At 47.9% G+C, this 15,460-nt stretch overlaps 4 protein-coding genes across 4 annotated transcripts; 2 read left to right on the top strand and 2 right to left on the bottom strand.

Moving 5' to 3' along the window:
• Positions 1–505: 505 nt before the first annotated feature.
• MYCFIDRAFT_157448 (Serine/threonine specific protein phosphatase) lies at positions 506–1,957 on the top strand (the record flags this gene model as incomplete). Its single annotated transcript, XM_007932810.1, has 2 exons — positions 506–646; positions 719–1,957. The coding sequence occupies 2 exons, from the start codon at positions 506–508 to the stop codon at positions 1,826–1,828; spliced, it is 1,251 nt and encodes a 416-aa protein (XP_007931001.1). The 3' UTR covers positions 1,829–1,957.
• Positions 1,958–2,533: 576 nt separating this feature from the next.
• MYCFIDRAFT_183964 (uncharacterized protein) lies at positions 2,534–3,276 on the bottom strand. The gene is made up of 2 exons (XM_007932809.1): positions 2,910–3,276; positions 2,534–2,849 (listed from the first exon to the last, which is right to left on the bottom strand). The coding sequence occupies exons 1-2, from the start codon at positions 3,047–3,049 to the stop codon at positions 2,735–2,737; spliced, it is 255 nt and encodes an 84-aa protein (XP_007931000.1). The 5' UTR covers positions 3,050–3,276; the 3' UTR covers positions 2,534–2,734.
• A 1,721-nt stretch (positions 3,277–4,997) lies between these two features.
• On the top strand, positions 4,998–6,327 carry MYCFIDRAFT_63545 (uncharacterized protein; the record flags this gene model as incomplete). Its single annotated transcript, XM_007932430.1, has 3 exons — positions 4,998–5,128; positions 5,191–5,475; positions 5,532–6,327. The coding sequence occupies 3 exons, from the start codon at positions 4,998–5,000 to the stop codon at positions 6,325–6,327; spliced, it is 1,212 nt and encodes a 403-aa protein (XP_007930621.1).
• A 150-nt stretch (positions 6,328–6,477) lies between these two features.
• Positions 6,478–9,975, bottom strand: MYCFIDRAFT_190891 (uncharacterized protein; the record flags this gene model as incomplete). The annotated part of the gene is made up of 6 exons (XM_007932808.1): positions 6,478–6,794; positions 6,851–7,259; positions 7,311–7,448; positions 7,501–7,976; positions 8,167–8,290; positions 8,728–9,975. 6 exons carry the CDS (start codon positions 9,973–9,975, stop codon positions 6,478–6,480), a joined length of 2,712 nt encoding a protein of 903 aa, XP_007930999.1.
• Positions 9,976–15,460: the final 5,485 nt, after the last annotated feature.

The following is a 15,460-nucleotide window of genomic DNA, read 5'->3' as shown; positions in this document are numbered from 1 at the left end:
TGGAATGCCCTCGACATAGCAGGAGTATCCTCGATGTCGGCGGGAATAGTGAGGCAATGGAAGTGGAAATATCGTAGCGGGCATCGCCGGGCAAGGAGGTGAGGCGATATGTGGATTTGTTAGGGCTTCTCGGATGTCGGATGTCGGATGTCGGCTGCCGAAAGTCGCGAGTCATGCAGCACGACTTCAAGTTAGTCATCAACAGCGCTATGAGTTCGCTCGTTTTCAGTCACAACCGCCGACGTAGACCACACCTCGCTGTAATCGGATCTCGACCCGAAGCCAACTCACGTAGCATTACAGAGTACAGTCCGCCCTCTACTCTCCCCAGCCAGCTGAGCCGCTCGAGCCTACGCGCCGCAGCAGACCGCCCGATCGAATTGTGAGCACGCAGTATACCGGTACCGCGACCGATAGACAGCACAGCAAGGCGAAGAAAAAGGACCGCGCATAGGCAGCGCGCACACTCCGGCAGCGCGCCGCTGGGCGCAGCAAATTGCGGACCATGAGTGACCTGGATAAGGCGATTGCACAATTGCGAGCATGTCGGCCAATACCTGAGACACAAGTGCGCGAGCTCTGCTACAAAGCGAGAGAATTGCTCATCGAGGAGGGCAATGTGGTCACGGTCGATGCGCCGGTCACGGTGAGTCGGACGGGAGCGTGGTAAGGACATGGCGCTGACGGGGCGTAGATTTGCGGCGATATTCATGGCCAGTTTCACGACCTCATGGAGCTATTCCGCGTAGGTGGCGATGTGCCGGACACGAACTACCTCTTCATGGGCGACTTTGTCGATCGCGGCTTCTATTCTCTTGAATCCTTTCTACTCCTGCTATGCTTGAAAGTGCGCTACCCAGATCGCATCACGCTGATACGAGGCAACCACGAATCACGACAGATCACGACAGTCTATGGCTTCTACGATGAATGCTTACGGAAATATGGAAGCGCAAATGTATGGCGTTATTGCTGCGAGGTGTTTGACTACCTTGCTTTGGGTGCCTTGATCATGGGCGCAGCAACCGACCTTGAACCGACCGATGCTGCCTTTGCCGATCCTGCAGCCACATTTCCAGATCTCGAAGATGTTGAGATTGAGCTCTTCAACTCGCAAGGACAAATTATCAATCGCTTCCCGCGAACAAGACCGGCACTATCGGTGGAGCAGCCCCAGTCCAACCCACCTTCATCGCCGTCTCAGACAGCAGAACCAACACCATCGCAAAACGGTCCGCCGGGCACGGCGGCATCAGGAGCTAGCAGAGGCCGTCCGAGCAGCAGTGGTGGCGCCGTGCTCTGCGTACACGGCGGCCTTAGCCCTCTCATAGACAGCATAGACAAAATTCGATTGCTGGACCGAAAGCAGGAAGTGCCCCACGAAGGTGCCATGTGCGACCTGTTGTGGTCAGATCCTGACGAAATTGACGGCTGGGGTCTTTCACCTCGCGGCGCTGGCTTCCTGTTTGGTGCTGACATTGTCAAATGCTTCAATCACAAGAACGACTTGAGCCTCATCTGTCGAGCACATCAACTGGTCATGGAGGGCTTCAAAGAGATGTTCGACAGCACCATTGTCACCGTATGGTCAGCACCCAACTACTGCTACAGATGTGGCAATGTGGCAGCCATTCTGGAGCTCGGCGAGGACGGCTCGAACGCTGGCTATGCGCCGAGGACAAATGGCGACTTGGGTAGATCGAACGGCATCCTACCGGAACAGTACAACAAACAAGGCCCGGGAAGGCGCTACCGTATATTTGACCCGGCGCCGCAAGACAGCCGAGGCATGCCGGCCAAGAAGCCGGTTGCTGACTACTTCCTTTGAATGACTTGTAGAAGTGCATGCATGCTTGCTTCAGCGCAGCAAAAGGAGTTGGACATGAAATACCCGTGTGTACTGTGTATCATATACATAACGCAGAAGACCTTGCAAAATTCAATGATGACACGATTGAACCATCTCTACATGTAGTGTATACAGATGCTATCTGGCAAGGAATGTATCAATTGCCTGGCATTGACTATTTGAAATCGTTTCCCGGAAAATGTTCGCGAGCTAAGCAATGCATAGTTTTGGCATTTCACGCACCGACACTACTGAGGAAGCCTCACAGTCGCGCTGTTCATTTCAATGCCCACAAGAAACCCCGATACTCATTAACCCACCCACCCACCCACCCATTTCCATTTCGCGGCTCGCCTGTCGCGCGCGTGGAAAAAGAAATCTCAGCATCCAAGCTTTTTTTCGACGACAGCTACAATACTAATCTATAAGAAGACTTACGCCTCCTAACCTTTATTCGCATAGATGCGCCGGAAAAAAAAAGAAAATCTCGGTTCTGCTTTGCTACTGCGAGTTACCTTACAATTACATCCCTAGATCGTAGGTAAGATACTAAGCGTTGTTCTAGAGCTCGAGATGTGCATATAAGCGCCTATTATATAAGGATGTTATTCATTATCAAGCGAATCGAACACGTAGCGAAGGTATTAATCGTTATAGAAAATTAGTTGAATAACGAGAGAAAGTGAGAGACTCCAAGTGGTTTCGCTAGCTAGGCCGTCGACCATAATGCTTCCATTCAGCATGAACAAAAATCTAGTAACTTAGGTAGGATCGCTTGCCCTGGGTATCAAGCAACCAAGCCGCCCCCCAATAAGTATCCCATCCCTCCCCTCCGGCCACAAAAAAAAAATCAAAATCAAAATCTGAGACATAATTTTTTTTCATTCATTCGTAATCTTGTACAGAAGCCTCACTCAGCCAAATCCGCTCGTAAGGGCGCAAAGAGGCTTTTTCATGCCATGGCTTGACGAAGTAATTCTCTCGCGGAGGAGGTGCGCTGCTGCGAAAAGACATGTGTGAGCAAAAAAGTTGTATTGCTCACATCAGGGCTACCACTTACTCGTGCCTTGGTGACAAGTTGAGGGTTCGCGTCGGACTTTCGGGGAGTTGGGGCTCCCTCCAGATGGGGATGGTGTCACTGGTTCTACTGTCCTTTCGCTTGTCGGTGGGGAAGTAGGGGATATCTTCGGGTGGCTTCATGGTGTCTCTGGGAGTATGAGTATCTGCGGTGATGGATGAGGCTGAGGAGTGTCTTGAGTGCCAATTGCGTAAGCCTCTGAGGGATCCTTGCAGCGGTGACGGCTTGGATTCTCTTCCTGTAGTGGGGGAATTGGTTATCGAAAGGGTTGGAGATGTCGGTCCGGAATCGTTCAATGTTGATCTTGAAGACCTGCGACCGAGGCGATTTTCCTTCATGGCGGTATCTACGAGACCCTGTAGCTCGGGCTCGATCCAGAATGGTTGACTGGGTTTGCCTCTCTGCTTTGAGGATAGCATTTTGATTTCCTCGACGTCTTCGTCCTGCCAAGCCATGGCCATGAGGTCTAACTTCTGCGTTACCCACTCTGAAGACTTGTCATTCTCTGCCGCGACATTCTCGAGCTCTATTCTGAAGTCCCAGTATCTGTCACGTTGCCGAGTCTGGATATGATCTCCAATGCAAGCCATGCAAACGAAAGATTGGTCAAGATCTCGGGGCTGAGCATAATCCGGCGGTTCTCGTACATGACAGTTATTTGCACAGGGCTCAGGTTCCGCAGTCAGGATTATGTGGCCACATGCAAGCTTGTGGTCCATAGCATCAAATGTGCATGCGTCGAAGTGTGGCCCGCAATACATGGAGCCGTCGGTCGATAGCATATGCATATGCGTCGGCATACTGCGCCTGTTTGGGGGTTGACTCTGAGGCGTTACGGTGGGCGTGGCGGCTCTGGATTGAACTTCTGGCGTTCCTGTTCGCAACGTCTCAGGTTCCTCGGTCTGTTTGGGAGAAGAGCGCACGGGAAGCCTGCCGTTCCTAGGAAACATTGGTTTCCTGGCCACTCTGTCCGGAGTCAGTGCGATACGGCGGAGGCCAGCTCCCGGTTGCTTGCGGATGGCATGATCCTTGGGCACACGTGAACTGGTAGTCATGCGTTTTGCAAAGTTGTGATGTTGGGAGAGTGATTCGTGTTCTCCAGGAGCCAGCTCCTGCTGACGGTAGGCACTCGTGATGGTCATCATGATGGATAGGATGGAGTGAGCAGCATCAATGACCAGCGTCCTTTGTTCCTTCTATTGAAAGGCTCGGTGTGGAGATTGGGTTGTGTTTTGAGAGTTCATTGTTCTTCTCGATTTGGAACAAGAGTCTCAGAGAATGTTTCTGGCTTAAATGAGGTAGCCGTCGCATCATAATCGCATTGTGAATGAGAGGTGGCCCTTCGTGAATGCGGTGGTTGCTTCACCGCCAGCGGAGACCAGTACCAGTAGAAATGCGTAAGCTTCACAATACTACGCCGTCGGACTTCTTGTTGCAATATTTACGAGCGCTTCGTTTCGACCGTGCCTTGCCCGAGTCGAGTGTGATCTATGACCGCAAACACAGATGCTGTTCTTCTCCGCTGTCAGATGGTTGCAAGCAGTGCACATGGGCTGGCCAGTGCCTAGCTACGATGACGTGCGAAAGGTCGGGATTGTCAATTAGGATCAATTAGCTGAGATGAGGCACTCAGCGATGTCAAGGTTTGATCCCTGTTGCCTGTGGGAGCAGCGGCCAAGAAACAGGAGATAAATGGGAGTGTTCGCCCTGCCTCACCGACCGTCATGTCCATGCCCATCTCGTGTGTCTTCGGTGTTATCCAGAGGCGTGAAAAGAGAGGAGAAGTTGGAAACGGAACACGATCGATGCAGAGTCAAGGCGACAAGCCATGGGACACTTCGACCATGCCAAGCGTTTCCCAAAGGAGCTAGAAGGAACCTGTGCGAGCGCTCGTGTGTGTGTGTGTGAAAGACGATGGCTGTGCAAGAAAACAAAAAACAAGCTAGACTTGCATTAGCAGAGCTATGAAGCTGTCTCCTCTAGTGGCAGTACTACAAGTCTGCCCTCAGCTCTGCGCTTCTCAACGCCCCTTGTTCTCAACTTCAGCTCCATCCACCCCTAGAGCTCACCATGTCCGTCATTAAAGAATACACAATCGACGTCCCACAACAGAAGATCGACCGCTTAAAGAAGCGATTGGATGACACAGACTTCCCATCAGAATTAGAAGGCAATCCAGCCTGGGACTACGGCTCTCCCTTGTAAGCTCTCCTCTCCCTCCATCACTTGCACCACAAATCCTAATCGAGATGCGGAATTCCAGAGCAGACATCCAACGCCTCGTCGAATACTGGCGAACGAAATTTGACTGGAGAGCTCACGAAAAGAAGCTAAACGAGCTACCCAACTTCGAGGTGCAGGTCAGCGTCGACAAGCATGGCCCAGTGGATATGCATTTCGTGCATCAAAAGAGCGATGTGCAAGGAGCAATTCCGCTCTTGTTTGTCCACGGATGGCCAGGCTCTTTTCTCGAGGTCACGAAAATGCTACCGTATTTGAAAGGCGGAGATGGAAACCCGGCATTTCATGTCGTAGCTCCAAGTCTTCCGTCCGTGACTTCCTGATATTGTCTCTACGCAGACACTGACACTGACTTGGTCCTAGGAACTACGGCTTCTCAGGCCCCGCGCTGAAGCCTGGCTTCAACCTCGCCCGCTATGCCGAAGCATGCCACAAGGTCATGTTAGCATTGGGCTACAACGAATACGTAACTCAAGGCGGCGATTGGGGTTTCCTCATCACCCGCGCCCTGGCCCATCTGTACCCAACAAGTGTGAAAGCCCATCATATCAACTGGGCATGGGCCGCGAAGCCGGAAGAATTCGTGAACGGCACCAAACCCGAGCCTGAATACAGCGAGCGCGAGAAGAAGCAGATGGCGCTAGCAGAACGCTGGAATCCCTTCGGCATGGGCGACGGACGGGGTTACCTCGCCATTCAATCCACTCGACCCGCCACGATAAATTTCCTCTTGCGTGACAGTCCGGTTGGGAATTTGGCTTGGGTGTTTGATAAACTTGTAGAGTGGAGTGATGAATACGAGTGGACTGACGATGAAGTCTGCCTCTGGGTATCGATTTACGTCTTCTCCCGCGCCGGACCAGACGCAGCCTCTTACATCTATTACGAGGCTCTACATGACCCCGTGGAGATCACGGTGCCTATCGCTCAAGGCTATATCGATGTTCCGCTGGGGATTGCCGACTTCCCGGTAGAGCTCTGCAACAGTCCGGTATCTTGGAGACACACCATGGGACCAATCGTCTTCCAAAAGTTTTATGAGAAGGGTGGACATTTCGCGGGATGGGAACGTCCAAAAGATTTGGCTGATGGATTGTGCGAGATGTTTGGTAAAGGCGGCGGAGCGTATGGTGTGGTTTCTGGGAAGGATGGGTACTGATCGTAACAATACTACCACCTTATGGTAACAGGAATTGGCTGTGTAAGTAGTTCGCTGGAAATCAATTGGTAATCGTTTCAATTCTTTGCTGAGAAGCTGGTATATCAATAACGCTCGAACGCCGCAAATTCTGAAGTGGACCAGATATTCTCACGCTGTCTGTACCTGCGCATTCGCTTTCTTCTCTTCTCCCTCATCCTGCATTCTTCCTAGAACGAGGTCCTTCGTGAAAGGTGCTGTGGTTCGTCTATGCGGCACAGGCTCTTCTGTAGCCCATCGCCAAATATTCTTCACCGAGCCTTTCGTAGCAAACTCGATCAGGGGGGTCATAATCACGGCAAAGAACAAGATCGTAGCGTATGAGAAGAGCGCCGTGATGATCAGTGTAGCCCAATACGGAAAGCTCAGTCCGCTAAGCCATACAGCTACGCTGGCTCCAACACTCCAGAACACGAATCCGTGCATCACTAGGTCAAAAGTCAGTCGCTGGAGGAAAAATTGACCACAACGTTGTCTAGCTTACGATATATTGTCATGATATGTGGATGGAAGAATGTGACGATCTTAATGCTGAGAGCCTTCTGTGTCCACGTCGAAAGTTCGACGATCAGTTGAAGGCCGAGACTGAATGTAAGGATTGCCAGATTGGGCTCGTAGTACTGAGGATACGCCCACCAGATGCTAGGAAGGGACTCATAGATCGGTCTTCCGGTGGTGGGGTTGGGATGGATGGCGTTCTCCCAGGACATGAATGACCAGAAAAGAACGGACGAGTTGAAGAGAAGTGCCAATGGTGTTGCAAGCGTGATCACAACGGCGATTGTGATGATGCCGTAATGTCGCCACCATCGGGCGTATATCCATTTCTTCCAGTCGTAAGTAATGTCGAGATCTGCCAGCATAAGGCCAAGCCAATGGCACGCAGACCAGCTCTGTTGTGAATTAGTGCTTGATGTACCAATCGGGCTTGGAGTAGCTCTTACCTGTCCGTACCACCCACAGATGATTGTGAAAGTGTAGAAGGAAAATCGCTTCCATGGTGTCTTGACATCTTTTACGAGGACTGTTGCCAAGAGGGTCACGAAGGAAAATTGGAGCTGTACAGGAATAGTCCAGAGTACCTGTCTGACAGTTAGCGTCTGAATGTGCTGGGCATGGCCAAAGACAACTTACACCAACACAGTAATGATTGATGACCTCTGGTGCAGCGTTTGGAGTGATATACGAAATTTCCACTGCTTCGTTCAAGAACACTCCAAAGTTCGGCTGAGGCGTGACATACGGCCAGGTGCTGTACGAGACGCTTGGAAGCCATTCAAGCCTGCTTGTGAGTCCAAGCGAGATCAAGAAATATTCCAGCGTCATGAATATGAAAACCGGTATAAGCATTCGTGGCGCTCGCAGCAGCATTTTGTTGGCAATGTCGTTCAGCTTGCCAGTCTTGAGGTATCTTTGCGCCAGAAAGCGACATGAAGTGACGAAGAAAGGTCCAATCCACAGAGGGGTCAGGATGTATGGTCCCAAGATGTAAGATAGCACGAGATCTGCTTTGAAATGCATTACATATCCTCCACTTGTGGTGACATAAGGCCAAAATGTCAGCGAGAAATGGCGCAGCGTGACCATGATACAGCACAGGGCCACAAGACCTGCCAAGTAATCGATACGCTGTTGCGGCGCTTGACCGTGAGGCAGCTGCTCCTTGGCAGGGAGTGCCGTTGCAGCACCTGTCATGGCATCGGGGATGTTTGACTTATCCAGCATTTGTGCTTTGGCTCCATAGTCTTGAGGATTTTCGGGTACTGCAACTATAGGTAGCTTGTCGGTGATGAAAGAGACCTTCTTCTCGATTGAGCGGCCTTCCAGATCCATAAAGCTGCGGTGCTTGTGCTCGCGCTCGCTTGACGATCTTGAGTCGTACGACTTGCGACTTCGACTTGATGTTCGCAACGGGCTGGCAGATCTTGAAGCGCTCACTGGACGGACCCCATCCCCATTTTCCCGTCCAGTGCCAGAAAGGTCGAGATATGCTTGGTTCCGTGCAATCGACGTTCGAGTATCTTTATCCGTCTCCTCTTCGAGGTTCGGGTTATCGGGGCCATATCCAATGGGATGCTCCATTGGTGGAGGTAATACATCGACGCCCACAGATGCTTGTCGATTTGGCTGTGGAGCTGATGCACTGCGGGCGTGACCTGGAGTGCTTCTTCCAGACCCACCACGTAGACTTCGCATAGGGGCCAGAAACGCGTACATGGACTGATATGGTGAATGTCTCTCGGACTCATACGCTGGTAGTGGAGTTTGACTGCCTGATGTATCTTGGAAAGGCGAGAGGTAACCTGGACGCGAAGTGTAACCCGGTGCTGGTGTCTCGGCCCCAGATCCGGGACCGGTCACGCTTCCATAAAGATCACCTGCCGGGGGTCCAGGGTATGAAGCATTTGCCAGATCCGTACCGATAGATTCTCGAAGTGACTTGCGAAGTGCTTGCGTAGAATGCCTCTTGCTACCAGGGAGAGCCTTTAGTTTCTTCTTGATTCTCCACCAAGGCCCTCGTCGGATGAGCGCATTGATAATTGACACGGCCCCAAACACGCTGAAAGCTGCGGCGATGTAGCCTGCAACATCACGAATGCGTTGGTGCGGAGTTGACGGCTTCCACTTGACCACAGCTGCTGATTGGTATTCCGTTGACTCACGCAGAGTCATGTCATCCACAGAGCAGGCTGTAATCGCTTCGCAACGCTGATCATACTTTTCATGGTCCGCTTTCGTCATGAGAGACGTGTTGAAGAATGCTCGTACCCACTGCAGTTGTGCGACAGAGGCATTGACAGGCGGACCTTGCATGTAGTACTGGTCTCCAGTGGACCAGTGGGAAAAATACAGCGTCTGAGGGACCGATGGCAGAGTCCTCTCCTTCTTCGTAGCTCGACGAGTGCGATTATTGTTGATCCAAAAATCCAATGTGTCGTCGGTCCAGTCTATTCGCAGCTCCATAAAGCTATATGGGGAGAGCGCTGGAATCCTTGGTGGATCTCCTTTCTCGATCAAGCTGTAATTGGTTGCAAGAGAGTAGGATGGCGATTCACCATTGATGAGTTGAAGGACCCTTGCCTTCGTGGGCATGTCCATGTTGCACATATCGATGGTAGCAGTCTGAGTGTCGTTGTACTGCAAGAACATCGACATGGCACTTCCTCGTTCCAGATAAGAAGGTGAACGCATTTCGGCTCGAAAGCTGCCGTACAGAATGTCGCGTCGAAGCGATTGAAGTTCAGCTCCATTGGAAAGATGGTCAAATCTGCGGGCACCCAGTACCATTTCCAATCTCGGAGCAGTGCCATCTACGGCATCTTGCCAGGGGAGAGATCCATTGTTGCCGAATCGGACATTTGCAGGGCTTGCTCCTTGTCGAAACGTAGTGGTCCAGCCTTTCTGATTCTTGTGACTGTAGTCCATGAGTCGAAGAACATGTTGGTCCACCGATGTGGTTTCGTTGAAGTACATAATTATTGATTCTGTATAAAGCTCTCCAGTCTGCGGATCACGGAACCCGCATGAACACTGGCTTGAACTCGTCGCATTGCGTCCAGCGCCTGCGGCAATGCGCACCAAGAAGAGGAAGGCCACGAGAAACAGCATCTTGGGGGACCATAAACAAGTCACGATTGTCGTAGCGTCCGTTCCAGGTTGGATAGAAACAACAAGAAGAGATTGGAAAAAGGTCAAGAATGTTGCGACCAGCGATCACCACAGCCGAACGATATTCAGGTGGCAGAAAGCCGTTGCGTGAACTGATCAAAGGGCTCGGAGAATGTTAGCCATCAGGTTTGCCACGACTTCCAACGTGATGAGTACCTGGAGTATGACGTTCTGGACCTAGATTGCGCTGCGGCGATTAGCGAGTCCAGTGGATATCTGCGGCCATAACATGTGAGGCCGTAGCTAGTCCATGTCGATTGCCTATACAGTGAGGGATGATTTTGCCGAGATAGACCCACTTACTGCACATGCTGCACAGCAGGATCGCCATGCACACATATTGGTCTGTAGTCTCCACAGCGGCAGCGGGACAATATGCGAGCAGCTGTTCCATGTCGTGTCGAACTTGGTTCGACCCAGAGATCTCTGAACCTCATGTTTCAGCGGAACCGGTATAGGTTCTTTGTCGATCCGCGATTGGCTTCACTTCACTGGCAAAGTTCCTGATTGAGCGAGCGACTACGCCTTCAGTGTCTGGTATTTGACGAAATGGAGAAACATCTCAGATGCCAGTCGAGCAGAGGTATATGCCCAGCTCACGGTGGCATCCTCCCCGAGTCAGGACTCGTCTTGGTTTCCATCTTGGTTTCCTGCTGGCGATTGAGATTTGAAAGTTTTGCCATTTCGGAGGATTTGGGGCGCCATCTGGCCTTTCTCGAGTATGGTCCACGCATAGCCGCAAGTTGTATGATGAGCAAAGTTGCGGTAGCGATGCTGTTGCGCGCGCGCGCGCGAGGCAGTTTTGTTTAATTGCCACACGTTGTGCTTTGAATGAACCTCGAAGAAAAATGGGAAGGAGGTAGGCGGGAGAAACATTTACCCGCCCAAAAATGCTTACTGCCTTTTGCGGTTTACCGTAGAATGCCAAGACCTCGAGAAGAGCCGTATACCGCATTTTCAATCTACCTCTTTATAGACCGTGTTGCCTTATTTTCAATAGTATAGCGACCGTTGAGGTGTTGTTTTAACCGTTAGAATATCGTCGTTTCCGTAATGCCTCGTAAGAAGAAGCTACTAGCCGAGAATAAGGAGGAAAAGTATAATAGGCGAAGTACGAAGATGCCGCTTCTAACCGTAAAGAAGGCGGAGGTATTATTTATAGCGGACAAGTCGATCGACGATATAATACTAGCAACTAGCGTAGCGCGGTCGACCCTATATAAATAGCGTATTAATTATAACCTGTTTAGAGAGTATTACTACCCTCTACGCCTGCCGCTAGGTCGTAAGAAAACCCTTACTAAAGCTATATAGGACTAGCTCGAAGAATACCTCTCCTATCGACTAGAGGCATACCTCGAAGAGATGTGTTTCGCGCTATACGACGAATTTAACGTCTAACTATATCCTTCGAATATATAGCGCTACCTTGTCTATACGATAGGTTAGACTCGGAAGGCTTCTCGCAAGATAGCTAAAGAACGCAATCCTTTAGTAAGAGCCGTATAGAGTAAGAAGTGTAAGAAGTAGCCTATTAAGAAGTTAGTATTTATAGATAAGATAGCGATAAACTAGAAGACTGCTTACTGCAAGTATAGATAGTCGCCGAAGGGGATAGATTACTACGACTTCTAGTATACGCAACGTAAAGAGCGTACGTTAGTATTACCGGCATTAACGATTAATAGCTATCTTCCGTATACCCTCTATATTTAAGGCTCTATCGATTAAGTTACATTCGATAACTAGCTCGAGAACTAAGTACTACCGCCGCTTATTACTAGAAAACAGATAATCTTTATTATAGATAACGCCTTAATCTACCGTAGCGAGTCTGTCGAAGAGATAGTAAAGTTAGCTAGATATATACTCGAATATCTACCTCTATATTTACCGGATCTCAACCCTATTAAATAGACCTTTAATATACTAAAGATATAGATAAAAAAGAACAAGGATTTAATAAAGGACTTCGACTGCTTTACGGACTTCCTTACTTAGTCGCTAGAATACGTCGCTAGAATAGATGTAAAGGGGTTATTCAAACACGCTAGATATAACGTTAATAGGCACGAGGGTAATAAGGGTAATAATAACTTACTTCTTAACTTCGACTTGCTAGCCTTCTAGCTACTATAATATAACTTTTATATAATATTATATATAGGATCTTAAGATAATATACCTCTAAAGCTCCGCTATTAATTTTATATTAATCGGTATAGTATTAGCTATATAATAAAATAGATAACACAAGGATAGGTATTGCTAAGCTTTATATAAGTCCTTCGCTTTTACCTCCGAGATTTCCGCTAAAAGGATATTAGTTTAGCAACGATAATTAAGACATATATAGCGGAGCACTTTAAGTTCTAGTTGTTATACTATTTGCTAAGAAACGCCTAACTAATCTAAAAGCATACGAACCGCTATTGCTCCGTTATAAAGGTCGTAATTATTAGTTACAAAATTAGTTTCCCCCTTGCTTCTCTATTAACTTCTGCTTCTAAAAGCGCTTTAACGTACTAAGTAGACGGCTATAATAGCCTTTAAAGAAGCCTAATTCTTCCTTCTAGTACTTCTTAGAGATCCTTATTATTTAGTTACAATTATACCGTTAAGTTAGGAGGTGCGATTTAATCTTTACAAAGTCGTCCTTTTCTTCTAGATTAGACTATTCGTGCTATATAGCAGCCTACTTAAAGAACTGTCTTATAAGAGACAGTATTAGCGTACTAACTTGCTTAGTAACTCGAGAAGGTAGAGGTAACTCTTAAGCTCGAGGAGGTAGCTTAGATTAAGGTTGTAGAGCCGTACCTAGCTAAGTAATACTAGGCTATAGAATACTAGTAACGGCTTAGAAGGTAGCTTTAATAAGGCCCTTATAATCTATATAACTAATAGGCGCAGACTTACTACGGTTATATAGCGTATATAGCAATGTAATAGGCTGCTAAGCAGTGTCTCTTATCTTTGCTTGTTTAGACCGTTCTCGCTAGCTATTAGTATACTAAGACATCTTTACTATAACGTTCTTAGGAGGCTTCTTAGTTGTTACTCCTAGCTTATTAGCAGCGAGGGCTATAGACTACATTCTAACTAGATCGTTACTAATCTAGAGATAGTTCTCGTAGATATCTAGAAGGTCTTCTAGTAGATAGCAGTAGTTGTTATAGTTCTCGCAGGTTGCGTTAGAATATATATTATTAGCCTTAATCTCTGCAATATAGTTGCTAACCTAGCGTTGCTTAGCAATATAGTAAAGGACGGAAACTAATACTACTACTACTACTTGTAGCAATAGTATAGGCTACCGAGGGTAACATAACCTATAGCAATACGGGCAGCCATATTTAGCAAGATAGGATAACGAGACTATCGCTTAGGCTAATAACTAGAGCCCTGCAATATAGGCATTGTAGAAGTGTGACATAAACAATGTGCTATACGAGGTTAATAATCCGTCTACTCTGTAGAAGGAGGCCTCTTATATAGGCTTAAAACTGCCCTATAGGTGTAGGGCCGGTTACTAGCTAATATCCCTCCCTTTCTTCGTATCTAACTAGACACGTTTTATATTATACGCGCTTAAAACAAACATGTATGCATCCTTAGCGCTCTTAGCTAAGGCTATTCTTAGAACTCCGCAATAACACCTCCGGGGTAGTATTAATCCTAGATGCTATAATCATGCAAAAACAACTTCCTAAGTAATACTATATAGACTTACTGTTGCTTTAACGCGCCGTAATCCTTACTAGCAATAACCTTATCTGCTAGTCGGCTCTCGAAATCTCCTCCGTATACGTTAAAGCTATTAGTACCGAAGTACTATCCCTCGTAGAAAGCTTAATTAACGAGGAGGTTAGTAGCCTTTTCCGTCGTAGCTTTCTCCTAATCGTATAGATATTCCTTAAGTCCCTCGTTATTAAGCTAGAGGATCTGTTTAACTTCGTTCTAAACAACGTAACTTAACTAAGGAATCCTACTAACTAGGGCGTCGGAGATATAGCCGAGGCCTTCGACTAAGATAGCCGTAGGGAAAGCGAATAGTACGAAGGAGTTAGAGGATAGGAGGGCGGTTAGATTGCGGTACGCTTTAGCAACCTAAGAGACTATTAAGTTCTCGTAGCTCTTAACCTTAGTACCGTTAATAACGCGAGAGTAGCCTAGGTTAATTAATATACGGTTGCTCTTAGTCTTTAGATTACTATATAGCAGGTATAGCATCTAAATAGAGACCTCGCACTCCTTTAGAGGGTTAAGGATCTACTCCGCTTTACGCCCCTTACTATTAGGCTAACTATCGAACATATAGTCGAGGTTGTCGTCGGTAAGGTACTTATTAGTAAGCTTGCCGATCTTACTTAGTAGGACTAGGCTACGAGCCTTAAGCTTCTTAACCTAGTTCGCAAAGACCTTAGGCTAATGTATGCCTTCGATAATAGTAGAGTAGCTAGTCTTATCCTTAGATATAAGGCAGACCTTAATACGCAGGTAACTAGCACCCTCGCTAGCTGCGAGCTTAACTATATCTTATCCGAGACGAGCAGACTCCTTAGAAGGACAGTTTTTATAAGTACCGCTAACCTTAAAGAACTTAGTAGGCTTAGGGACGGAGATAAGCTTATATATATAATTAGGTCGAAGGGCGACAGCTAAGAGCTATAGGGCAGGGTACTAGCGGACGATTTAGTTGCTTATACTATAAGTTTAGAGGGCATTACGGCCTTCTTACTTAGACTTAGGCATCGTACGTATATACTAAAGGTACATTTTAAACTCCTCCTATATTAGATCGATAAGGAAAGGAAGATATGCTCTACGAGGCTCTTACAACTAACTAAAGACTTAAGGGAAGATAGTATTGCTAGTCTAGCGAAAGCGGTCGAAGGAGGTGCCTTAGCTAAGGATGCCGGTAACGAACTTGCTCTAGCGATCCGTCGGCGTAAGGGCGCGAGTAATAGTACTAGTAGGGTTGAACGCGTAGAGTCCTAGAGAGGTCGGGGCGGCAATAGGGCGTTTAGGAAACTAGTCCGCATAGGCCTAATTAGCCTTAAGGGCAGCGAAGGCATCTTAATTAGCGATATTACGTCTAATCTTTAATAGGCGGCTAATAAGGACACTCGTCTTAGCACTAGTATAGAGACTATAGACCTTAGCAGCCTTCTTAATATAGTTAGCATATATAGTAAACCGCTCTTTACCTAGCTTGCTAAGGTCGTCGAGCTATTAATAGATAGATAGGGCAGTAGGAGCTTTACCTATATCGGCTTTAGGAACTATATCGATCTTAGTAATAAGGTGCGTAATAGAGTCGCCCTTATAAGAACTATAGATATTCTTAGTAATAGTGTAGTTTCGGAACAAATCTAAGTCGGGGCGTTGCTGCACTGCCGTCTGGTCACAATCTTTTCCCTCTTTT

This window comes from Pseudocercospora fijiensis (assembly GCF_000340215.1).
Source record: "Pseudocercospora fijiensis CIRAD86 unplaced genomic scaffold MYCFIscaffold_9, whole genome shotgun sequence".
In the NCBI taxonomy this organism is placed as follows: Eukaryota; Fungi; Ascomycota; class Dothideomycetes; order Mycosphaerellales; family Mycosphaerellaceae; genus Pseudocercospora; species Pseudocercospora fijiensis.
The sequence above is the reverse complement of the archived record's forward strand: the minus strand, read 5'-3'. Positions and strand labels throughout refer to the sequence as shown.